Source organism: Carlito syrichta, unplaced genomic scaffold (assembly GCF_000164805.1).
Source record: "Carlito syrichta isolate Samal-C Ts95f unplaced genomic scaffold, Tarsius_syrichta-2.0.1 Scaffold316500, whole genome shotgun sequence".
Taxonomy (NCBI): domain Eukaryota; kingdom Metazoa; phylum Chordata; class Mammalia; order Primates; family Tarsiidae; genus Carlito; species Carlito syrichta.
In genome coordinates, this window is record NW_007260596.1 from 498179 (window position 1) to 525231 (window position 27053).

The 27053-nt window shown below is 40.0% G+C and overlaps 1 protein-coding gene across 1 annotated transcript in view; it reads right to left on the bottom strand.

Annotated features, from left to right (window-relative positions):
* The window catches only part of CUNH12orf42 (chromosome unknown C12orf42 homolog), a 91578-nt gene that overhangs the window by 305 nt on the left and 64220 nt on the right, over positions 1-27053 (bottom strand). The window contains 2 exon segments of the mRNA XM_008074598.2: positions 845-885; positions 3005-3304. Coding sequence (XP_008072789.2) covers positions 845-885; positions 3005-3304 — 341 coding nt within the window.

Consider the following 27053-nt stretch of genomic DNA (forward strand, 5'->3'; position numbering starts at 1 on the left):
AGAGCGAGGCGGGCGTGGCACGCAGACGTGCGAGACCTCCCGCGGGATCGCTCCCGACCCTGGGTGTCTGGGAACTCAACGTGTGCGCGCCGAGGAAAAAAGAATCCCTGGCATCATTCCCACGTGCTTCCCCCCCCCCCCTCTAATACGTGCTGTCTGTTCCTTTCCCGATCTTTGAAAGCATCTCCTCCCTCCCCCCGAAATAATTTTTTCAGGCTCCTCATAACACCTTTGGTTTCAAGGAAAACCCGCTCAAAACTGCTCAGGAGAGGGAAGCAAGAATGGGTGACTAAACTGGGGCCCCAATTTCTAAATTTGGGGAAAGGCTGACGAATAGTAAATTGTTAGTGGAGTTAGATTAGCAGAATCAGATGCATCTGCAGCCCATGTAGACTGACAACTGATGGTTTTTAAAAATTCAGGCAGCAGTTACTTCATGGGCTTTATTAGAAATTGCAAAGTAGCTGAAGATTAAAACAGTCAAGTAACCTAAGGCTAGGTCTACACAACACACATTCACACACTCATATCTAATAATGTTTGATTTGATTTTTTCCTTTGTTAAACCAAATATCTTTTCTATGTAAAAGATGTGATCTTTTTTATAACCACACAGCCAAGATTGTAAAATAATGTGTGTATATATTTTACCTGCATTTTCATATATATATGAACTTCAATACTACTATATATAATATACAAATCTTAAAGTTTTTGCCTGAGAAATTCTGTCCATTGACCTACACAAATTAAAGTCTAATTCTAGTATCCTCCTAATAATGGGTGTCTAATGGCCAGTGTGTAAATAGGTGATTCAGTTAGGTCATCATACACTGTCCCATACCTGATGTGTATTGGGCATCCCCCACTGCATATTCAACATACCTAGGTTAAGCGGGTAAAATTTTTTAGTGAACCTAATTTCTTTAATGTAAGATTTCCTGGAAGTGAAGGTGGAATGGTATGTTAGTATCTCCAGGTAAATGAAAGCTTTCCAGCCTATTGCTTTGTGAAAACTAAATGCGTGATAGCTGTTGATTTGAATTTTCCTTTCTTGAAGTTGACCACTATAAATTTTTGGTTGACAGTGAGCCATTCACTGTCATCACTATTTAGCACAAGGGGAATCCTCCAGAGAACAAGGATGTGGCTGTAGAATTTGGAACAAGAGTCTATGACCTAGACAGAATATGCTCTCCTATGTCTTGAACCAAAGAATAGAAGTTTTCCCCAAAGCCAATTCTGAAGGGTACATTTTGTGAGAAACTCTTTTAGGGGGCAGTGGGGTATAATAGAATAAACTGGCTCTAGGGTCAGGACGCCACAGATCTGCGTCCTGGCATGTCACCTGGCTTAAGTCTACTTGTTCTTATCTGAAACATGGGAATTGTATTATCCACTTCACAAGGTTGCTAGTGAAATTAAGTTTGCTCATTCATCATGCATTAGTATTTGAGTAGTCGTTGTGCCTGGCAGTGATCTAGACCTGGAGTTGCAAAGAAAATAAGGCAGGTGGTAGGAAGTAGGGAGGAAAAGCAGACTAATAAGTAAGCTAATGAACACATTTAAGTGTCAGCTGGTGATAACTCCTATGGAGAATAATAAAGCAAGAAAGGGCATTAGGAAAGACCTAGGTAAGTGACATTTCAGCAAAGAAGTGAAAAACGAAGTTGGCTAGTTAGAACATGATAAACTGTCAAGTGTCAAGTGCATAGCAAGTGCTCGATACCCAAGAGCATGATGGTCATATTTAGAACCTCAGTATAGGAACGCTCAGACCTGGAGTCAGAATGGAGGCCTTGAAACCTGGCTGCAGTCCTAAAGTTACAGAACCTCTGTGGGTCTCAGATTCTGCATTCAGACCATGGGAAAATAAATCTTCCTATCTCAGAGGACGGTCATGTGGGCCAAAACTAAAGCTGCATGTTCAGATTTTAGCACATTGTCTTGTGCATAGTCAAACTCCAAAACTATTAACCAACCAGCATCTTTTGCTTCCCATGGTCAGGCCCAGCCTCCTAGAAATGAAGGCATCGCTGATTCAGCCTCTCTACAAGAAGGTCTCCCAGACCCTTTGATAGCTTCTACCCAAGCAGTACATTCTGCTTTGTACTGAGTCAAAATTTTTCTTCTCTTGATCAATTCCAACAAACTGAACAAACATGTAAAGTGAAATATACCCTAAAAGGCTCCTAAAAAAAGGCTGCATGACATCAATCTAATCCTTCTGGAACATTTCAATTCCTAGAGTATTTGTAGATATTCCTTTTTTCCTTACATTTTCCCTCCTCCGGCCTGAACATCACCACCAACACCACCACCATCACCACCACTACTATTCAGTTCTTACTGCGTTTAGAGAACTTTATATCAGTACTCTCATTATAACTTCAAAGTAGTAATTGTCATTAGTTTGCTGATGAAAAAACTGGGCTCAAAGAGCATTTATGGGATTTGATCATGGCTATGGGACGAACATGGGAGAGAACTGATATTTGAGCCCGGGTCTTCCTAGCCAAAGCTCATTCCTTCTAATCCATCTCCCTACTTTGACTTATTCCTCCTACTGTGATGTGTGATTTTGAGAGACTCCATTATTATATACATAATCGAGTGCTGTGAAATTACAACTTCCTCATCTAGATAACAGGGGTAATATTACCTCTTGAGGATTTCATAAAATAGTATAACATGCTCAGCACAGAGTCTGGCACATGGGCGAGAGCTTGATAAATAGAACTAGAATGATGATGATGATAAGAAGAGCTGTTATTCTCAGGTACAATATGTAAATCATCAAATTATGTGGCATCAACTCACACCTCCTCCAACATAATGCTTGCCAGCAAGTAGACCTTCACTAAGGACAGATTAATATAGTTCTTATTGTACCATCTAAAATAGGATCTGTCATTCATCAATACATGTACTGTTTATACTGAAGTTAAACACAAAATGTGGCCAGTTGAGCAAGGAGAGTTAGGACCCACAATGTGATACCTACCAGAATGTTCCTTGGTATTGGTCAAGGGCTGGTTCTGAAGTCTCGCGTGTCTATCGGTGTGTATTTCTTTAGCTTCCAAGTGAGCAGAATTTCCTGAGCGTAGTCGAATAGGCTTCTTTGTCATTTGCTGTTCCCCAAATGGACTGTTCCAGGCCTGCTTAGGAGCTGGGAAGGAACAGGCTTCTTCATAGCGGTCGTCTTCAAAAGAAACCGTGCTTACAGAAGACCTGGGGGTTATGTACTAGCAAGTACAAAGTAGTCTTTTATTTGTTGCTGAACTCTGAGTCCTTTCTGGAAACATGTAAGAGGAAAACACACTAGTTGGAAAAAATGCACTTCAATATTGCCTACTAAATTAATGGTAGGAAGGATGAAATCAGGTGACATATGGATTTGGGGTTGCTTGTTTTCTGTTTCTACTCTGTAAAAAAAGAGAGATCACAGGCAAGACAGGGACTAGGGTACAGTTAGGAGGGAAGGGTCTGGAAAGGGAGGAACAAGGTTGAGAATGCTTTGGGTGCATTCAAGCTATGTTGCAGGCACTGTATAACGCCCTGAACATGTTTGTCATTGAATCTTTATAAGAATCGTATCTAGCAGATAGTATTATAATGATCATTTGATAGGTCAGAAAGGTAGTTTGAGGCTTGGGGTTGAATTGTGCCTTCCCCCTATTCCCCCCCAAAAAAGACATGTTAAAGTCCTCACCCTCTGTGCCTGTGCATATGACTTTATTTGGAAATAGGGTTTTTGAAGATATAATCAAGATGACGTCGTACTATATTAGGTAATCCCTAATCTAATCGAACTGGTGTCCTCATAAGAAAAGAAACTGAGATACACAAGAGAACCCTATGTGAAGACATAGGCAAGAGGGAAGAATCCAGGTGAATATGGAGGGAGGAACTGGAAACATGTTGCCTCAAGCCAAGAACACCTGGAGCTACCAGAAGATGGAAGAGACAAGAAAGATCTTTGCCTAGAGGCTTCAGAAAAGCATAGTCCCACCAAAACCTTGATTTCAGACTTCTACCCTCCAGAACTGAGAGTATAAATTTCAGTTGTTTTAAGCCTCCAGTGTGTGACAATTTGTTAAAACGGCCCTAAGAAACCAACACAGGCTAAGAGCAAGTAACTTGCCCTAGGTCACACAAATACTAATTAGCAAAGTATGAACTTGAATCTACATCTCTTGACCTCATAGCCCCATCTTGACTGCTCAAGGTACTCGCCAAGATGCACTGTCAGAAGGTAAAAATCAATATCCATTGCTTAAAACTGCTCTTGAATATTGTAAAAAGTACAGAGAAAGTTGTGCCTCCCATTTGGATTCTTATCCTTCAGTTGAGGTGGGGTCCTTTACCTAATTCACTTCCCTGGAGAAATGGAAAGCTACTCAGTCAATTTGAGCTGCTCGTATCTATATCTCTAACTTCTCAATAGGAAGTCAACAGGAGAGAAAGGGTCCCTGACAGTCAAAGATACTAATATGCAGAGCCAGTGCAATGCTAGGTTCCCCGGTCACAGGTGATGGTGGCCTGCAGGAGATGGAGAGAAACCCGTGTTAAGAGATATCTAAGAAGCAAAAATGTCTTCACAGTCAACTGATAGTGGGTGGGGAGGAGAAAGGAAGAAAGAGGGAAGGATAATTACCTAAATTGTACAGCTGGATGGCTGGTAGAAGGGCGTGTGTGTGTGTGTGTGTGTGTGTGTGTGTGTGTGTGTGTGTGAAAATTTAGGATTCGAATTTGAAAGTTTTGAGGTCTCTTTTGGGAAGAGGGGTGCTGTGAAAGGGATGAGAAGATACAAGATTCATTTACCGTCACCTTAGTACCCATCCACTTCTTTTGAGAGTCTCTTTTTCAAATGAATAAAGAATGAATTAAAGCTTATTATAGTGATGTGAATGCAAACTCTGGAGTGTGGTGAGCTGGGTTTGAATCCTGATTTTACAAATTACTAACTGTGTAGCTTGAAAAATTTTCCCTCAGTTTACCCTGCCTCAATTTCTCATTCATAAAATAAGAATAATTGTACCTGCCTCTAGGAATATTGTAAGGAATAAATTAGATAATACACATAAAGTGCCTAAAGTAGTATTTAACATATAGAAAACACTTAATAAATATCTAATATTGACATTGCTATACAGTAAAATAGAGTTTATATAAAATGCTTAAGTATAAAAACATGTAAAATTATACAATTTTTAAGGCGCAAAGAATAAAAACTGGAAGAAAATGAACCAAACTGACTTTTATGTAATGTTTGAATTGTATGCACTGAATATGCATTACTCTTATAATCCAGAAATCACCTTTAATTAGACAATGTAGATAAACCTTAGAGAGTAATGTGGTTTAGCATTCTTTACTATGAGTTCATTTATCAAGGTGGCCTTTTGCCTACCAGTGACTTGTAATGAGATAATTCAGGAGGGAGCAGGATGAGGGGAAAAGAATTTTCAGAGCTTAGAGATCTGACTGGGTGGAATGATGAGCTGACTTATTTGGACAAATGAAGGGCAATTTGCAGAAAGGTGTTGGACCTGTGGCAGTAATTTGTTATGGTTTAAACTGAAAGATATGCTGAAGTACTAACCTCCTGTACCTGTATCTGTACCTGTGCATGGGACCCTCTTTGGAAGTAAGATCTTTGCAAATGTCATCAAGTTAAGACCTTTGTGATGGACCTTAATCCAATATGACTAGTGTCCTAATAAGGAGAGAAAATAGAGACCTAGACAACAGGAAGAATGCCATGTGGTGATACTGGAGGGAAGCACCTACAAGCCAAGGAACAATAAGCACTGATAGCAACCACTAGAAGCTAAGAGTAAGGGTAAGGCACTGAACAAATCTCTCCTTCAGAACCTGCAAAAGGAGCCAACTCTGCTGACACCTAGATTGGGCTTCTGGCCTCCAGAACTGTGAAAAAATAAATTTCTGTTGCTTTAAGTCACCCAGTTTGTGGTACTTTTTAATAGTAGCCCTAGGAAACTAACTTACCCACAATAGTTCCAATTTACACATGTTGTCTCATTAGTACAATTGACCCTTAACAACACAGGCTTATACCTACATGGGTTCACTTAACATGAACTTTCTTCTGTCTCTGCCGCCTATGATACAGGAAGACCAATCCCTCCTCTTCTTCCTTCTCCTCAGCCTACTCAACGTGAAGATGACAAGGATGAAGACCTTTATGATGATCTCCCTTCATGAGGAGTAAATACATTTTCTCTTCCTTATGATTTTCTTAAGAACATGTATTTTCTCTGGCGTACTTTATTGTAAGAACTCAATATAAAATACATCTAACAGACCAAATATGTGTTAATTGACTTTACGTTATCGGTAAGCTTCCAGTCAAGAGGAGATTATTAGTCATTAAGTTTTAGGGGCGTCAAAAGTTATATGCAGATTTCAACTGCATGAGTGGCTGGCACCCCTAACCTCTGCACTGTTCAAGGATCAACTGTAATTATGAATTGCAACCCTTTCACTCACAAAATAAGTTTTCAGATTTGGGGAATAGGAAAGAGAAGAAACTAGAAAGGTAAGTGTGGAATGGGAAGAAGAAGCCATGCCAGAGTGTGACAACTTGTGGCAAGACACATGCTCCCTGTGTTCAAGACACAGTCAAATGGCAAAGAGGGTGCTGGTCATGCTACGTGCCAGGACACAGTCCTCCTAAACCACAACCTTGTCTGCAGTGGGAGGACCAAAGAGTAAGCCTCCAGGAGCCAGGCAGATAACAGAAATGAGAGAAGGAACCATGTCAGGATATCCTGGAACTCAGTGTCCCACTAAAAGGGGCTAGATACCTGCAAATCCTATCTTTTATTGCCCTGAGGGAATGAAGATCCAGTATAGTGTTTCTGATGCTCAAGAGATGCAGAAATACTTTAATATATGTGAAAACTTCTTAATTTTAAACATTTGTAACACTCAATTTTTTTAAAAAATGTGATGTGGCTGGGCGTGGTGGCTCAAGCCTATAATCACAGCACTCTGGAAGGCCGAGGTAAGAGGATTGCCTGAGCCCACGGGTTCGAGACCAGCTTGGGCAACACGGTGAGACCTCATCTCTACAATAAAATTTTTTTTAATTAGCCAGGCATGGTAACGCATGCCTGTAGTTCCAGCTACTTGGAAGGCTGAAGCAGAAGGAGCACAGGAGCACAGCAGGTCGACGCTGGGGTCGTCGTGAGTGTGCCGCTGCCTGGGCGACGGAGTGAAATTCCAACTCAAAAAAAGTAGTGTGGAATACATCAAACATGACTATTTTGTGAATGGAAGGATGGAAGACCTGAGGCACTTTTTACACCTTCACATCCCAAAAGTTAAGGGTTGAAAGGGACCTGAAAGGTCACCCGGGACTTAGCTCCCACTACCTTCTCATCCACCTGTGTTTAAATACCTTCAGGGAACTGGATCATATGATCTCTGAATAAAAGATTTCACTACTTCTGAGAAGAGCAAGTAATTTTGTATTTGCAGTATAATAGGCATTGTGTGTTTGTGAGTAAATATATATGTGTAGGTATAAAGAATAATTATCAAAGTCACCGCATATGATGCTCAGACAAGTAATTGTGCTTACTTATTTAGTTATTCAACCAATATTTATTGAGTTTTTACCGTATACTAGGTACAACTCTAATGAATTACCCAGGCTAATAGAAGTGATCATTTTAAGACTAAATTTACCAGTTTATTTATAGCAAAATGGACACACAGTAAACCAGAACCCTCCAATTTCACAGACTCCTGAAATAATTTCAGATGTACTCTATGATACAACTACCAGGTGGCTTGAATGGCTAGAACAACCAGTTATTTTGGCATTAAAAAATCAGGAACAGAGATTGTTGGAAATAAAAAGTCATTTTGTAATCACCAATGACTTTCAGTCTTTTGTAAAAATTTCTTTCAATTTAGCATTCTATACAGTGGCAGAAATTGAGCCAAAATCAATAGCCCATGACTTAGAGACCAGTGCTTTTTGCTATGCCTCATACAATATTTTCTAATCCTGGCTGCACGTTGGACAATAGCTGATATACTATAAAAAATACAGGTACGTGGTCCCACCCCTGACCAATCAGTGAGGGAGGTACCCAAGTAACCACGTACAATAAACCCTTCAGTGATTAAAATGTGTATCCAGGATAGCAAGCTATTGGTCTCAGTCATTCATCAGAGATTTCAGGAACTGTTATCACTTTTATTCAGTCAAACATTCATGAACACACTAGAGCTGTATAACTGGCAATGTCTTCCCCTCAGCTTTCCATAGATGGTCCTCGTTTCAGAAATCAGCATAGTCTGCTCCTTCACAACTTTCATGCTCCTTTACTTTTTGTTTGTTTTCACACAAACAGCCTCACTTGAACCTCAACAAAGTTTCTGGTTTTCTCGTGAGTTTGAGGAAGAAACTGAGGCTCAAAGAGAGGAAGTGCCGGGGACCAGCTCCAGCTGGGTTCAGGGTACCCCAAAGGTGGAGACGGCATTGGCGATTGGGGGGAAGAAGAGAGAGAAAGAAAGAGACTGGACTCCGGTCTAGTGCAGAAGCGATGTGTGAGTATTTGGGAATTACAACGGGTCTTTTATACACAAAGTCAGATGTGGGAGGGGTGTCCCCCACCCACCAGAAACCTTAATCCATGAAAACTTAATCAATGATTGCCTTTAAACCCTTTTCATATGATAATCATAAAATCTCATAACAAAGGATAACCTAATCTGTGACTGACATATTCTACAAACCTTTTTCATCCTAAGCTGATTGATTTATGCCAAGTTAAACAACTCTATAGAAGCTTAAGTATTTACTTTACAAATGAAAGTGACCCATCCCAGAATGTTTGGAATGTGGCCCAGTCCAAAGTTCACAGTGGGCTACCTGCAAGTAATCCAGCCGCATTCTTTCAAAAAAATGGCTGTCTTCTAAAACTCTATTCTGCAATTTACACTTTCAATAAATCCTAAGATCATGACCCAGAAGCCTGTGACCAATACTAAGGCTCTTAGATGTGACACGAGTTTGAATTATAAGTTGTATGAAAGCCAAAACTGCAGTTTGTGGAAGAATGGGAGCAATGAGCTTCTAAAGTTAGCTTGTGTTCATGCCGGTCTCATAGTTTTTATGTTTTGAGCTCACAGCTTAATCTGGTTAGTGCTGAGTAGAAAGGGGGAGGAAATGGGGTCAGTAGCTCCCGAACGCATCCTAATGGTCTTGGGCTCAACGGCCCTTCCTGATCCCTAACGCTCAGTGGGCCTCCGTGGCCAGCTCCCAACAAGGAAGTGTCTTGTTGTCCCACTAATTGGGTGGTAAAGAAGTTGAGTTTGGGACCCAGGACTTAGAACTCTGAGTTTTGTTTTTCTGCCACTCAATCAATGCCAGTGGTGCCAGAGGACAAGTGTGACTCCCATGTGCAGGTCTTGACAAGGTGAGGGGTGCAAGCAGCCCCATGATAACAGCTTTCCAATGTTGAGTACTGACACTGGCCAGGCCCTGCATGATTGCCCATGCCTTGGCCTATCAAAAGGCTATCGGCCTGATTTCTAACATACAGAAGAAATGACATCTGCAAGAGGTGGCCTCTGCCCCAGGAGGGCCCATTTTCTTAACTGCTCCCTCAGGCTGCTGATGTGAGGGTCACCTTTTTAAACCACTGAGACACTTGTATTTTTGGCGTTCTGTTTGCTAAAAAAATTATTCCCAGTATTCAAGGTTTGCAAGTTTTTCTAATGTGGAAGCGTCTCTACCTCTCATTTTGCAGCACCAGTCTTCCATCTGTTGCTAATTTTCTTTGAAATAATATAGTGGCAGACAGTAGATTTCAAGGTACAATAAAATAAAGCTCAGAGCTGAGTGTGTTTTATAGACACAACTTCTTTTATAGACAACACTGCAAGATAGCTTACGACCATCATGACAGATGCTGATTTTTGATTCAATAGAAAAGGACAAATGCAGTCACTCCTGTACATTCAGTCCACTGAGGTACCAGAGCTGACCATGTCACACCCACCCCTTATAACTGTCCATCAAGATACAACTTCCATGTATTCGTTTCTCCATTCTGTCTCTTTTATATATATATAAAATCAATATTTTTTATTATGATATTGTGGGGTACAGTTAAGAGTTAGGTATACAAATATGCCCTCTAGAATGTTCATGCTATGAGAAAACTACAGGCAGCTGTCCTAAAAGGAAAAATGAAACACAGAGACAATTAATTTTCCAAAGCTAGCCGGGCTCAGTGGCTCAGCCTATAATCCCGCACTTTGGGAGTCTTGGGTGAGTAAATTGCCTAGCCCGCGGGTTCGAGACCCGCCTGGGAAACTTGGCGAGACCTCATCCCTACATTAAAACAAAAATTAGCCGGGCACGGTAGTGCGCGCCTGTAGTTCCAGCTACTTGGAAGGCTGAGCGGAAGGCTCTCCAGAGCCCAGCAGGTAGAGGCTGCAGTGGCTGGGAGCGGCCACTGTACTCCAGTCTGGGTGACAGAGTGAGACTCCAATTCAAAAAATTTAAAAAAAAATTTCCCAAAGCTCCTGTTGCCCTGTAGGCACAAATAGGAGCTTAAAGTTTTTTGATTTCTTCTCCAGCATATCTAAAATCAAACTTAACCTTAAGAGGTCTATTGATGAAAAAAACTTACACTTGTTAAAAGTAGTCTTAGACCACTTAAAGGGATTTCATAAAATCTGCCACCTTCCATTCACCTTTTCAACTAGCCAGGAGTGAAAGCCATTTAAGCTAATGAGGTTGAGTCCAGGGGAAGAGTCTGGGATGCCCCAAGCCCAGAGAGGTGGTAGAGCTTAGATGTCAAGTGCACATCCTCTGAGCTTAGACTGCTCAGGCCAGATCTATGTTTCACCCCTTCCTGCCTGTGTTACCTAGGTCAAGCTATTTAATGTTCTCTGCCTCAGTCTCCCCACTCATAAAACGAGAATAGTGATAATCCACACAGGGTTGGGATTCAGATTAAATGAGTTAATAAATGAGGGCTTAGAATAGTACCTGGCACATAGGAAGTACTCAGTAAATCTTAGTTGTTATTATTGTTGTTGTTGTTGTTTGTTACTGAAATGTTCCTTTCTCCTCCTATAGATTTAATAAACTCAGGTAGAAAATAACATATTTTCTATCCATCCAGGGTTTGACTCATCTTGTACCTTCCTTCATTCAAAAATATTTATTGAACACCTACTATGTGTGCTTGCATGTACTTGATCCTGGGGATACGACAGAATAAAGTAAATGTAGTTTTTGCCTTTATGAAGTTCACAGTCTATGGGGGAGGGCACAAAAGTAGCTAGAACTAAGTGTTTACAAATAGTAGTGAATAACAGCAGTGAAAAATCAGAGGGCTGAGACAGAGGAACGTGAGTGGAGACCTGTCAAAGTGACAATAATCTGAGATGACCTGAAGGTTGAAAAGAACTTAGTCATTTCAAGAGTGGGAAAAAAGATCATCCCAGCTTGACAAAGATTGAGATGTGTCCCCAGGACAGACAGCAGCCCCAAAGGCTGGAGGGAAGGGGCAGCAAGGTGTTACTGGGAGGTCCCACAACATGCTATGGAAAATTGCTAAAGGTTTCAACAGACAAGTGATGACAGCAGCATTTACCTTTGAAAAGACTCTCCAGGGAAAAATGGCAGAAAGAGACAAGAGTGAAAGCCAGATAGAAGACAGTCCACAGTCACCCAAGTGAGAGTTGACGGCAACTTGGATGTGCATGGTAGTTTTGTATGGTGAATCCAAAAAGTCAAACTAAGACCTGTTTACTTGGAGCAAAAACCTGTAGAACTGTAAACTGGTGTGAACACTTAAATGGTAAATTTGGTGACCTGCTGGAGGCTGGGTGTGGACAAGCCTGGGAATAAAAAACTCCTGAGGATGAGTTTTAGAGACTCTACATTTTAGCAGGTTTTGTCTCAAGGAACTCCACCAGTTTCTCAAGGTGAAGGTCTGAGAATGATTCTTTCATGGTTCTAACCAAGAGAAGGGAAGAATAATTATTGTAAAATATGCCCAGGGTATTCTCCATAACATAGACATATCAGAGTCTTATTCCAGCTGAAGAAAGGGTAGTTTTCCCACTCCAACTTCCTTTAACCTTCTTGTCTTACCTAAGAGAGAGAAAAAAGATAAGAAACATTTTTTAAAGGTCATATCCCAGTGACACATGCTCACTAAAAGATTGAAATTTAATCATAAAGTTATAGAATGCTTCCCCTCACCCCACACCTTAACATCACACCAACAGGGCTTCAGTATAGTAACAGTCTGTTACCGTTAGAGTTACAAGACGCATACACTTCTCTGTAAAAGAGTGATTAAAGAAGCCCAAAGTTCAGAGGATAGGAAAAAGTAAGAACACTGGACAAATTCAAAGCCTCTGGCACCTACAACTACAGCAAGCATTAAACATTAAACACAGCCCAACACCTAGCCAGAATACAAAACCTCACACTAAAGATGTATTTATTCCAATTTCTATCACCTGATATATCATGTTTGTCTTCCTTATCTTTTTTTATTTTTTGTTGTCTTTCCTCCTCTGGCCCACCTGGGGCAAGGGGCAGCAGAGAGAAGCAGTGGCAGTGACAGTGGCAGGAAGGGTGGTGATCTAGGGAGAAGCCATCTGAAATTGCTTCATTGGTATGGTCTATGCTTGCCTTTCCATAAAAAATTAAGAGGCATACCAAAAGGCAAGAAAAAATACAGACTGATGAGACAAAGCAAGCATAAGAACCAAATTCAGATGTGACACTGAAGTGAGAATTATCAAAAAGAAAATTTTAAAAACTATGATTAATATGGGCTCTAATGAAAAAAGTATATGGCATAAAAGAACAGATGAGTAAGATAAACAGAGTGGTATAAATTTTTAAAATGAAAAAAATAAATGCTGCAAATTTAAAAATACTATAACAGAGTGAAAAGTTTCTTTGATTGGCTTACCAATAGATAGAACATAGCCAAAAAATTAGTGGACTTAAAGATAGAATAATAGGAACTTCCCAAACTAAAATTCAAAGAGAAAAGGGAATTTTAAAAAAAGAACATAAAAGAACTGTGGAACAATTTCTACACATAATTAGAGTTCTACAAAAATAGCCCACACAAAATTGAAATACCAGAAGGAGAATAAAGGGAGAGAATGGAGTAGAAGAAATGTTTGAAATTGCTATGGTTTTTAAGATTAATGACACAGACCAGACTAGGTACACTGGTCTGTATTCCTAGCACTCTGGGAAGTCAAGCGAGGAGGATCACTTGAGGGTAGCAGCTCAAGAACAGCTTAGGCTATATAACAAGACCTTGTCTCTACAGAGAAATTCAAAAAGTTAACCAGATATGGTGGCACATAGCTGCAGTTCTAGCTACTCAGGAAGGTAAGGCAGGAGAATCATCTGAGCCCAGGAGTTTAGGCTTTATTGAGCTATGATCACCACTGCCCTCCAGCCTGGTGCTAAAGCAGTACCCTGTTTCTAAGAAAGAAAGAAAGAAAGAGAGAGAGAGGGAGGGAGGAAGGGAAGGAGGGAGGAAGGAAGAGAGGGAGGGGGGAAAATGGCAGACTCCAGACAATAAATTGAGATACCCCAGAAAATGTCTATCAGGATAAGTACCAAAAACAACAACAAGAAAACAAAAAACAAAAAAGCTGACATCTAGGCATATCATATTCAAAGTACAGAAAATCAAACACAAAGAGAAAGTTTTAAAGGAAGCTAAAGGAGGTGAGGGGGAAACACACACCTAACTGAGAAACAAGAATAAGAATCACAGTGATAGAGTCATTGTGCAACAGGGTGGCTATAGCTAATAACATTGTATTGTCTTTTGAAAATCTGAGAGTAGATTTTAAATGATCTCACCACAAAAAAATAAGTTTGTGAGAGAATGCATACGTTAATTAGCTCAATTGAGCCCTTCCACAATGTATACATATTTTAAAGCATCACGTTGCACACCATATATACAGTAATTTTATTTGTCAATTTAAAAAATAAATTCAATTTAAAAAAGAATTCCAGCAGACTTCTTATCAGAAACCATGCAAGCAATAAGTGGAATAAAATATTTAAAAGTGCTGAAATACAAAAACCATCCACCCAGAATTTTATATCCAGCAAAATTATCCTTCAACATTGAAAGATAAAGACTAAAAAATAAAAAATGAGGAATTCATTGCTAGTAGAACTGGTCTGCAAGAAATGCTAACAGAAGTTTGAGAGAAAAAATAATATAGGTCATAACCTCAGATCTGCATAAAGAAAGGAAGAACTTGAAGAAGAAATATATAGAAGCTTTTATTTTTTATTCTTAATTAATTTACAAGATGATTATTTCTTAAAAAAAGCTTACTCTCCACTCCATTCCAAAATGCCCCCCCTACCCTTCATCATGCCTGCTATACTTACTTTATTTTTACTCAATTAATATAACAATATATTATACATGTATTTGTTTACAAGTTTAATGTCCATCATCCTTACTAGAATGTAAGCTCCACGAAGGCAAGTACTGTCATATCACAAGCACCTGGCATATAGTAGATTCTCAGAAACTTATCTTGGAGAGAACAAAAGAGTGAATGAATTCCTTACCTCTCTAGTAAATTCTGTTCAGTATTCTAGCGTCCTTCTTCATGTCACCTCATCACCTTCATCCTCTTATTTGACCAAGTTGCCTGAGGCAGCCACTTCACTTCTCTTTCCTCAGGGATGAGTCCACATCACTCAGTTCACCATAGTCACCCAGTTCAGCTCTGGTAGCCAAAGCACATTGCTTCTTACGAAGGATGGCAAACAAGTTTTGTCTCAAACACCCATGCCCTGAAATTGACTGTGGCATCTACTCTTTGGGAAGAGTTCTAGTTCCATGTCTCTGTTCATGGGGCAATTACTGATGTCTCCATTGGAGTGGGAAAGAAAAATGGCTACAGGAGGGACAGGCATTTATCATAGCTCAGGCACTCTATGTATAAGTGTGCCTGTCCTTGCTTCTAGGGAGGGATGTTTCTTCTCCCAGTATCACTCAGTCATGCCCCTGCCTTTAGTAGAGGAATGCATGGAGCCAGCCTTGTGTCAGAAGATAACAGCAGGGCATTCAATTATCTACCACTTCTTCCCATAGTATCATCAGTCTTATTCAGATGTACTTAAATCACAGAAAATCTCCAGACCAGGGACACAGATGTATACTGGAATGTTTTATTTTAAAACTTCTGGGCTAGACCTTGAAATGTTTCAAGCATGGGACATAATTTAAAGCATGTTGATTGCCAAACCAGAACATTTGGTTCTACTGGGATTCATTGATTCATTGAATGAATGTCTCAAGGCTTTAGTTTTCCTCATATATAGAAGAATTAAAATAATCTCTAAAAACTTCTCCAACTCTAATAAGCCTGTGAGTTTCTGAGCAGTTTGTTTAACTACACGGAACTATTTGTTCTTTAATTACTCTAGTATTTATTTTTGAGACATTATATTGCCAAATGAAAATGCTATTTTGTAGGTCAAATATAGGCAAACTCATATATTACAAGTGAACATTATATATACAAAATACATATGCACACAGTTTAAAGAAAACAAATAGTCCCAGACTCATCCAATTGTATTATATGAATGTATTCTTTCATTCTCTTATTGATAGACATAGAGGTGAAGTCCAGACTTGTTTTTGGTTTGTTTTAATATTATCAAACAAGTCTGCTATGAACATCCTTGTACACGTCTTCTTGTGCATGCACCCTAGTTTCTCTACACGCGGGACAGCTAAGTCATGAGGTATGCATATCTTCAACCTTTTTATATAATACCCATCATTGTCCAAAGTGCTTATACCAATGTACACTCCCACCAGCAGTGTATACAGCTTTCTGTTGTACCACACCCTTGTCAACACTTGCTATTACCTGAATTTTTCTTCAATTTTTGCCATTCTGATGGGTATAAAGTAGCACTGCATTGTGGTTTTAATTTACTTTTTTCCTAATAAAGAATTAATGTGAGCGTCTCTCCTCCCACTAAATCTTGTATCTGAATTGCTTACAAACTGCATAATTATGGATTGAGTTCCAGCCCCTTTCTTTCTCCTGCCACATGCATTCTTACCAGCTGGTGAATAGTGGCATGGCCCTGGAGGACACAGTAGGGAGCACTTGGAGAATCAATGACATCGATAATCTCCCTCTAAATGAATAACCAGGAGTTGACCTTCAGGGATTGTACTCACACAATTCAACTGCCATGACCCAGTGTAATATTTCACATCTTCCTAAAACTCTGGCCAAGGACTATTTTGCATGCAATTAAGTACTTGGAAGATTCTTTCATCAGAATGATTAACTTATGTCAACCACAGCTTGCTTGAAACACAAAAGACTTGTGCTACCTGCCTAGATACAGCACCTTAGCCTTCTTGTATGAAGCTGTTTTCAAGTTTCTCACTCTACCCACTTGAGAATGTGGTTTCCCAATGACCCTTTAAAAATATTATACTGAGTTTGGAAAATGGGGCTGTACATGTGAGCATGTTAGCTCACATCATTCAACAGCACATATTCAGAATGCTTTTCTTGATATTTAGTCTACAAGTAAAACACTAAAATGCTTTTCCCTCAATCTAGGGAATTGAACAGGAATGATGGTTGTTTTTAAATGATTATGTCAGTAAATAATCCTGAGGAATAAAATTAAGGGGAAGGGTAGGAAGAAAAAGTCACCCATAGCGTCAGAAACAATTGAAAAAGAAATCCAGGCTACCCCCAACCTTGGCCTTTGTTGAAGGGATCACCAGAAATCTATGTAGATATTATTTTGAAATTTAGAGCTTCAACTTGTATGAACAAGAATACCCATGCTGAGTTTTTGCGTGCCTCTGTGAAACAGCAAAAAGAACCCGACAGACCCTATTCTTGCATTAAAGAAACACACTGTGGAAAGCCTGAAAATAAACCATCTATGCTTGATTAATTAGGTTTGTAAGTATTGTTTCAGAACCAAACAATATTTCTAAAGATTTCAATAGTTCAAAGATTGCCCTATGGCCATCTGGCCAATACATCTTCTAACACACATGGTTTACAAGCATTTTTCTTCCCAATATGTTGTCTTTGGTTGGTGCGACATTGTTTGAGTGCAGGGCTATTTGGGTCATAGTGGTTTTCTCCACTGCACAGCAGTGGTGCTGAGCACAGCACTTTGACCATACATCTTCCATGTCATTTCCATCAAAGGCACATGATACTTCCTGGTGACCAATCAGGAGTGGTCCAGCATCCTAACAGAGGGCATATTGGCAAACCAAGCTTTCTTAATGACAGCCATTGTTCAAGGCCAACAAAAGGGAGGTCCTGAATATTAACATGTGGCCTTGTGTAAAGGTCATTGGTATAGCACATCCATCATATTTCACAACCGAAAAAGAGAACTTTATAGGTTCTGTCAGAACCTACTGTTGTCTACATAAAATGTATTAAGCTGACAGCTGACACCAACGAGGTAAATGATCTTGAATGATGATCTCCTCTTTTAAACAAATATCCTTTCATTTCTTTGAAGCAGCAGCAGACATTATGGTAAGAGATGGTGTTTAAGGAAACCACCTCGAGACCACAGGAGGTTAGAATAACCAGGCAACCCAATTAAAATATTAATTTAATAACATGTAATCATTAGACCAAATGGCATCTCCTTCTAACAGGCATAACTTCCCATGTTAAAAAGAGAAATCACATATTTTAACATCTCAGAGTCTTGAATGGTCCTCTTAATGGTAAAGATCAACACGTCCACAAAAATTCAGTCGGCAAGATTAAGACAATACAATTGGTAGAAGAGAACTCAAAGGCCTGAGTCTACTAACACCACTTTGGGCTAGACAAAGAAAAGTATGATGACAGAACGGAGTGGAGTTAAATGCTGTTACACGCATTTACTACTAAACTTAAAAGCAGGAAGCAAGCTTTCTTGACAATCTTGCTTAGCAACAGTTCTGTATTCAATATTAGAGATACGAGACTCTGGTTATTAAACACCATCTTTTTAAAAATTGGAATCTACTTTTACTGAAGAGATCTGGAAAAATATAAGCAAGAGAAAGGTTAGTAGATAAGCATTTATCTCAGTTCCCTCACTCTGGCTTTACTGTCATAGAGAGTTGGTGGGGGAGAGAAAGAGGAAGAGGAGAAGGGGGAGAAGAAGAATGAGGAGGAAGAGGAGGAAAGTTCCTTTTAGTTCCTTGGATACAGCATACTCTTTCCTGACATGCACACATTATCTTCCCATCTAGAATATTTTCCATGGTCCCTGTTTCTCTAACCAATTTCTATTTCTCCTTCAGTTCCTTTTACTAACCTATGAACCCCTTGGAGCCTTCCTTTTGCTGTTTTTATCACAGTTTTGGGGGGTTGCTTTATTATAGCACAACATTTATAATTGCTTATTGAATTTTCTTGTCTTCAGAATTACTCTAAATACCATGAGGAGGGAGACAGAATATGTATATTTTACCATTGTAGGTTCTTCATAGAAATTTGTGCACAAATCGTAACTTTTAATAATAAAACAGGGCCCAGCACTAAATCAGTCACCTCTTGGCTTTTAAGACGTTTGTGTTAAATTAAGGGAATTCTCACACATATGAAGAGAGGACACTGTATTGGAGCAATTTGCCTTTGTTGTATTAGAGAGAAGACACCAAGCAACTACAACACAGCCTCTCCAGTTACGCTTCATTATTTCAGATGAAAGGCATAATCAAATAAGGAATAGGAAGAAGTCAACTTCTGAACTCTCTTTGAAAAAGGTATTTTGTAGGCAAATTAATTGTGTAAATAATATATCAGGGACAAAGCGACTCAAAACCATGGCACTTCCAAACATTCATCCGCTTGCCTTGGCATTGAGTCTTTTCCACCTCTGCAAATTTATTCCACCTGGCGTGTCCTCCCCTGTAACTTTCTCTACCTGTCCACATCCCACTGGTCTTCAAAACTCAGGGTAACATCAACCTTTCTGTGAAGCTTTCACTGCAGCTCATGCCCACAACAATCTCCTTGCCTTCTGAAAGCCTCTAGTTCATTCTTTTTGTATGCTCATTGGACACATCGTAATTAGGTCAGTATGCATTTGTTTTAAAAAGTTGTAAATTTTTATAGAGAAGAATATGCATCTTTATGCTTTTCTGAATTCAGCCCAGTGCCTGGCATGTCACACTCTGTGAGTGTTTTATAAAGAGTTGTTAAATAAATGCATTAATGTAAATAAATAGCCATTCTAAGTATTTAAGCAAGTTTTTTTTAAAAAAATCTCTTGCTGGCAATGTTTTATTAAACTTAGAGTAATCATGTTTTCTTCTGTCTGCTCAGATGCGCATGCACGCACACACACACACACACACACACACACACACACACATACACACACTTTCTTCCAGCCAGTGATCCTATGACTCTGATGACTCTGGTTTCAGTGAGAACTTCCTTACTCTTGGGTTCTTCCCTTCTCTAACTACAATGGGAAAATCATTCAAGGTGTCGCCCCACTCCTAGTCCACAGTTGATGGGTGCAAGTTTGTGCAATCAACCTCGTACTAGGACAATCAGACTCCTTTGATGGATTTTGTTCTTAGGACCTGTGAGATTTGCGCTGGCAGCTATCAGAGGCCACATTTCCAGTCTTCATCCAAGAGGCAACAGTGAAGAAAAGATGATGATGTGCAGGAAAAAAGAGAGGCTCAAATGGAGGGATGGGGGCTGAAACCTCCAGCTCAGCTCTTCCCTGAGGCCCACCTCACCTCAAATTCCATGTGCTTTGGATATACAAGCCACTTCCTTTTTTGACCAATGTAGTTCAGATTAATCTCTGTAGTGTCTAATCAAAATAACTTTAATAAAACTAGTTTTATTATTGTATTTCATTAACAGAAACTGCATTCCTTTACACATTTAAACTGGTCTCACTACCACAAATGTCTAAATTCACAAGAATGCATAAGGTTTAATCTGCCAGCCAGATTTGGTGACTCAGCCTGTAATCCTGCACTTTGGGAGGCTGAAGTGAGTGGATTGCCTGAGCCCGCGGGTTCGAGACCCACCTGGGCAACTTGGAGAGAACTCATCTCTACAATAAATCAAAAAATTAACCAGGTGTGGTAGCGCGCAACTGTAGTTCCAGCTACTTGGAAGGCTGAGACGAAATGATCGCCAGAGTCCAGCAGGTCGAGCCTGCGGTGGCCGGAAGTGGCCACTGCATTCCAGTCTGGGCGACAGAGTGAGACTCCAACTCAAAAAAAAAAAAAGGTTTAATCTGCCATTTCTCTTAAAAAATAGAATGCTTATGAAAAAGATACTTAAATAAGTTGAGAGGACTTTTTATCCTCATAAATACGGTAATAAATCTTATTACCATCTCTTGATAAATCCAAAAAATGAGTGATAATAACAAGCCCCAAGGTAAAAATAATGCATAATTGCATGTTTCTGACTGGTTTATAAAATATTGTTCATTTTCATTCTATGTACTCCATTCTACAGAAGATGAAGAAATCAGCTTAGAGGGATTTAACTACTTGTCCAAGTGTGCTCAACTTTTCATTGGTAGAAGCAGTCTTGTAGGCTTGACTTAAAGAGCCTCAGACAACATCTAGCATCCTGTAGACACACTCATCCATTAGTTCTCCTCCACGTTCTCCCCCCACCTGGTTCTGGGTTTTCCCCCATCACTCCTAAATGCTGTCAGGACAACTCCTGAAGCTGGTTTCTACAACCTTCCTTAATGACCAAGGGCAGTCCCGAATTCTCTCAGTCTCTGTTTCCCATCAGAAAGAAAGGCAGAAATTGTTATTATGTTCATCCAACAAAAAGGAAATTAATGGCTGATTAGATGCCTGCTCAACACAGTGAAGATGAAAACCAGTCTTCATGGTGAATTATTGAATTAGGAGGCCAACTTACAGTGCGGCTATGTTTACACAAAGCCAAACAGCCAGTCAATTCAGAAAAAAAATATATAGTTTGGTGACAGGAAAAATGAAATTAGTAGATTAGGACTGTGCAGAACAAATATAATGAAGAAACAAATGGCATACAATAGCATGGTTATATTCCTGGCAGAGTTTACAAACTTAAAGAAGAGAGTAAGAGTGAGTCTTCTGATACTCACTGTCAAAAAAACCGAAGTCCTATTGACTACATAAAAAATAGACTCATTAAATTCATGCGAGAGAATACGTTTCTCTCTTTCCTTTCCTATTTCTGTTACATTTTCAGAATTCAAATTTAAAGTGAAAATCAAGAAGACACAAAGCCAGTAGCCAAAGTACTGAGTTACACCCCAGCTCCGGTTAGTAAAAAGAAGCACTCTCCTTTGATAATTCTGGCATATCACATATTATGACAGGATCATTCAACATGACTTAGTATTATATTTGATGAATTAAATATTACTTTCATTTTCTACAGGACACAGAGTATACCGAGATGCACTTCAACTCTAGAGAGTTCTAAATAATAATTTTGTTTGCTGCTCACGCTGATTTTCCCAGGTCCTTTTTAATACTATGGCAAAAGCCAGAACATTCTCTTTAAAATGTATAATTTTTCGTTTGGCTCTCTAGATAGTTGTTGTTGATCAGCACTAAAAGTTTATGTATGTCAACTGTGCTTCTAGGAGATGTAATTTTAATGTCCTCAATCCTTTTTAGATTTATGTTTCAATTACAAGCACTTGCGATGTTATTATGCTGTGATATTTAGAGCCCATAAACTCCAAATAGGCTCTAAAACCGCATTAAGTGATCATAAGTATTGACTTAGTAGGATAGAGGAAGAGATGATGATAACTTACGAGTAATTTGTCACTCCATTACGAATGAAATACAATGAATTAACATTAGAGATCTTAATTAATAACTTATTAATTCAACTCTCCCACTCGCCGTAAAAGAATTAGACCCAAGAGGTAGACAAAGCAAGCATTCTTGGAGACAAATTGGAAAGTTTTATGAACTGAGTCCTGAACCCCAGAAATGAACACTTGCAGCTGCAACAAGAACTGTTTTCTGTTACCTTAAATACTACAGGGCCATATGGAGTATTTTTGAGGACCTTCTATTTTTAAATGTACTGTTCATATTTTATGCTTTTCCATATGTCTCATCCTTACTTCAGAGTTTCTATTCATTTCCATGAAAATAAAATCTTTGTTTTACAGAGGTTCATTTTCCCCTGCCCTTCGTCCCTTATTGTGGCCACAAACCCTCACTTTGGTCATTACAGCCTCTCTAGGACCAGCCGATTGTAACAAGATGAATAGAGAATTATTCAGACGAAAAACTGCAGTGGCAGATGATTCCCGGGGGCTGCAGGGTTCCTGCTTTCTTTGCTCAATCCACCAGACTCAGTGTGGAGGATAATGAACCTGACTTTGGTGCTGAACTGTTGCAAAACGTATCAACTGCTGACAGAAATCCTGGGCGAAACCCCGAAGGAAGCGCTGAAGGAAGATGTAATTTAGTTAACCGAAAATTTACCAAAGTGTGCTTTCAGAAAAAGGGAGCTCCCTGTAGTTTGGGGTTGACTTCGAGCAATTATCCAAACAAAACAGTTGGCGCCTGGATTGGCGACAAAGTAGTGTTTGCATAAAGTAGAGGGAGAAGACAAATATGCATGAAAATTAAATTTAGGCCTCTGGGACCACCCTTTTGGGGCCATAGAAGAGCTGATGACATGTTCACAGCTGGAACTGGTGTTGGCAGGCAGGCCTTATTCATGAGCACAGGGAAGGACTCTGTTCTGAGCGACACTCTTGTGGCAAAGCAAGAATGGCAGCAGTAAAAGCATCTGATGCTTACAGACCTCGAGCCCTGTGGCCCCACGCTGCTCAGATCTGACTTCTAACTGCAATTGTCTCTACCGAGAAATAGTTATGCAGCTCAAAGTAATTCATGTCTGCTCGATTGCAAGTTCTCCCTCACATGCTCCTTGCATCCTCACCCACCCAGGCTGCTTCTATTAGCAACTTTTCTGTTTAGAAGGCAGCAAATATGACCAAGAGAACAGCCAGTGTTCTGGACAACAACAAGGCTGAGTCTTGCAATACTAAGGTTGAAGGTCATGATGGGTACCTGAATAACTGAAGTGTGTGCTCTAGCAAGCACTTGGCAGTAGTTCTCTTGGTGTGGTTCTCTTGGAATCGGTGGTGGTAGGTGGCAGATTGGCCCCGATTCGCCAACCATCCCTTGCAATGTGGCATTGCCCATCTTAAGATAGATTCTGCTTCCTTCCCTCTTAATCTGGGCTGGACTTCTGACTCATTTTGCCTAGCAGAATGTGGCGGAAGTGAGAGGGAGCTCTTACTATGCCAACATAAAGCATGGAGGATGAGCAAAAAAGCCTGGTGAAGAGGCAGAAATGAACAATAGCATCCCAAGGCAAGAAGAGCACATGGTGCTCAGTAATAAATCTAAAGTTAGTGGACACTCATGATGTGCCAGGAACTGTTCCAAGTAGTTTCCCCCAACAACCTAGTGAGGTAATCATGACCCTCAATTTTTTTTCAAATTAAGAAACGAGGCCCATGATAATAAAGAATCTTGGCCAACATTCTACAGATAGGAATTGGCAGAGTCAGGATTCAAACACAAGGTCATTGGGCTTGAGAATCCATGCTCTTTCACTGCAGTGCTCTCGATAGAACTGGAAGAAGCCTAGCAAGACAAGAATAGTTTGCCAGAGTTAAACACCAGGATCTCTGCAGTAGCCTCACAGGCAGCGCCCAGTGGCCACTCTAATACTCCTCAGTCTATTCTTCAAAGAGCCAACTGGAGGGTCCTTTCAAAAGTTAAAACAGATCCTCTTACTTCCTCACCCAAATCCTTTTGATGGCTTCCCATTGCGCTTGCAGAAAATCAAAATGTCTTTTCATGATCACAAGGGCTTACATAGTCTAGTTCCTTTCTAATTCTCTACTTACAAACCTTACCACCCTCAACTTTTCCACTCCCCTCCAGCTACAGTGGCGCTCTTCCTGCTGCTTGAGCATTCCAGACTTGTTCCTACCCAGATCCCAGGCCTTTGCTATTCCCTCTGCTGAGAATGTTGCTTCCCCAGACCTTGTCATTGGCTCAGCTTTCCTGACCCTTTCAACCCTGAACAATCCTTACCTCTCAGAGAGGTCTCCCTTGGAAGACTTTCCTAAAACAAACCCCCTCAATCACATTGCTCTCCTGACCCTCATTCTGATTTACTTTTTTTCATACGACTTACCACTGCCTAAAATTATGTGTTGATGTATTGGTTTGTTTACTTGTTTACCATATAGCTGCCCCACTAGAATGTACACCCATAAGTTGGGGCCATTGGTATTCTTGTTTACTGCCTAGACCAGTGTCTGGCGTATCCAAAGCACTCAATAAGTTTTACAAAATACTCTAGAACCTTGATGTTGCTTGAGATTACTCTATTTTAGAAGTTTCAAAACATGAGAACATTAACCAATAAGAGTACGCCCAAAGTAGGATAGGTGGAAGTGCAAAAAATAGTTAAAGAAATGTTTTTCAAACTTCAGTGAACATGAGTGTGCTTTACTGTCAGGGCCTCTGGAGTAGGAACCCTCCAGGTGATTCTGATCCAGGTGGTCTATGAATACGGTTGCCAGATTTAGGAAATAGAATGATAGGACATCAAGTTAAACTTGAATTTAGGATAAGCAATGAATAAGTTGCATGGGACATGCTTATACTAATATATATATATATATATATATGGGGAATGGACTTGGTGTCCTGTGCTATATCTGAAAACACTGTCTATGGACCACAATTGAAGGGAAGCTATATTAGAGAAAGAGATGATATTCAGTCTGGAGAAAGTAAGTCTGGTTGTAGGAAGGTCATGATTCACAGAAATAAACAAATATACAAAGAAAAGGATGTCTAGTCTCTGTTACTAGAAGACCCAACTAAGACCAGATGCTGAAATCACCAGATGACACATTTTGATTCTCTCTAGAAATATAGTATTTTTAATAAATACAGGTGGGCAATGGTGGGATGGGTTACTCTCGCAGCAGTGGGCTTCCATCCGCACAAGGATACAAGGCATATTGGTAAGATAAATTAATGAATGTGGATGGAGGGAGTCTTCTCTAGGAGAGACTGGAAATACCAATTCAAATGCTAGGAATTCTGTGTCCTGAAGGAGTGAGAACACACTTCTTCTGTATTTGATGGGATTTCATTCATTGCAAGTAATCATAAACTAACTCAAATTAGCTTAAGCAAAAAATTGTGTTTATTATTTTGCTTCGAAATTTTCAGGAAGATCTTGATTCAGGAATGGCGGAATCTTGGGCTTGTAGAAGTGATGTCATCAGGCTTCCAGGGTCATCTTTCAGCACTATTTTTCCCCATAATGGCCTCATTCTCGAACAATCTCCTTATTCATGGTGGTAAAATGGTCACCAGTGCTCCAGGTCAACATCTTAACCGGCTAGCAACCTCATCCGGGGAAATTCCTCTTTCCCAAAGGTTTCAACAAAAATGCTAAGATAACATCTCGTGGTCTACCTTGGGTTAGATGTCAACCATTGAACCAATATCACGATGCAAAGAGAATCAAATGCTCTGATGGGACACACTTATGTCATGTGCTCATTCCTGGAGACTGGGAGTAGGCTTAGCCCAAACTAAGCTATAGAGACAGAGAGTGGGGGAAGAGGTTGATGGTATCAGAAAAAAAGAGAGATTGGTTGTTGAGAAGATAAGAGTATTGGATAGTCCTATATCCAAATTCAGTGTGTGTCAGCTATGTTAAATAGCAACGTGCATGCTAAAAAGTTTGTATTAAAGCATCTTCCTTCACTATGCCTTCACCATTTCTTCAGCAAGTTCCTCCCTCCCAAGAGAAAGATACATCTCTCCCCTCCCCCAAACCCAATCCTTTCCCCAAAGTTCAGTACCATTAAGTGAAACCATTTACTGAAAAGAGAACATTTAAGTTCTCTAGAAAGATTGCCTTTCCAATAAATATAAGTGGGCAATGGTGGAAGGAGCTACCGTCCAGAGCAGCGGGTTTCCCTCTCTAGGAGTATGTGGTCAATACTTTTAAAGAAGGCTGAGGAAGGGAGAGAGTCTCTCTGGGTGAAGGTGAAATGAGGCCAATTCCAGAAACTTCTCCACAGCAGAAATTCAACACCTCGGAAGGAGAGACGAACTTTCTTTGCAATTATTGACTATTTCCAGAAAACAATGATTGAGCACGTACTGTGCTCCAGGTACTATTCCAAATACCAGGAATACAAAGACAACTAAGACATGGTTCCTGCCCTTCAGAAAATCCTGTTCTAGTGAGGGAGAAAAGAAATGCAAAGAAGATGGTGACATGAAGTGACACACGTAGGAGGTAGACATGCATTCAGAGCTATGCCAGCACATGCAGGTGGCATGTCACCAGAAGGGAACACACAGTGGGCTTTCATTGTTACCCTTTTCCTAATGCAGGGGTGATATGTTTGTGTGTAAGAGTTTTTCATATCTTCCAGTTCGTCACCTTGTTGTTTCAGTGGTTACTAAGAGAATCCCAATGAGGCGAAACTAAAAGATGGCACTGCCCTTTGCATAACCCAAAGGTTTTCAGGTTTCTAATAATAAAAGCCTGTACATTTAGAAAGTACATTAGTGTTAAATACCACTAAGAATTTTCATAATGTTTTATCTTATTTTGCAAATGTAAGAGTGAGGAAGCAGTTCCACTGGAGGTAAACGAATAGCTCCCAGGAGTGCACGGGGAGTTCTAACAGGATTAGACTCACTGGTCTCAATAAATCCCTTGCTGTCAATTTCTGGATAATCTATGACCACTAGCTCTAAACTGAAGTGGTTAGCCACTTGGGTTCAAGACATAGAAGCATGATATGGTAGCTGGCTAGGACGAGCACTGCTTGGTGGGTCAGGATGAACGCCAATTGTCCACTGTCACTATTGTCACTAAGTCTTTATCTTTTGCTTTCC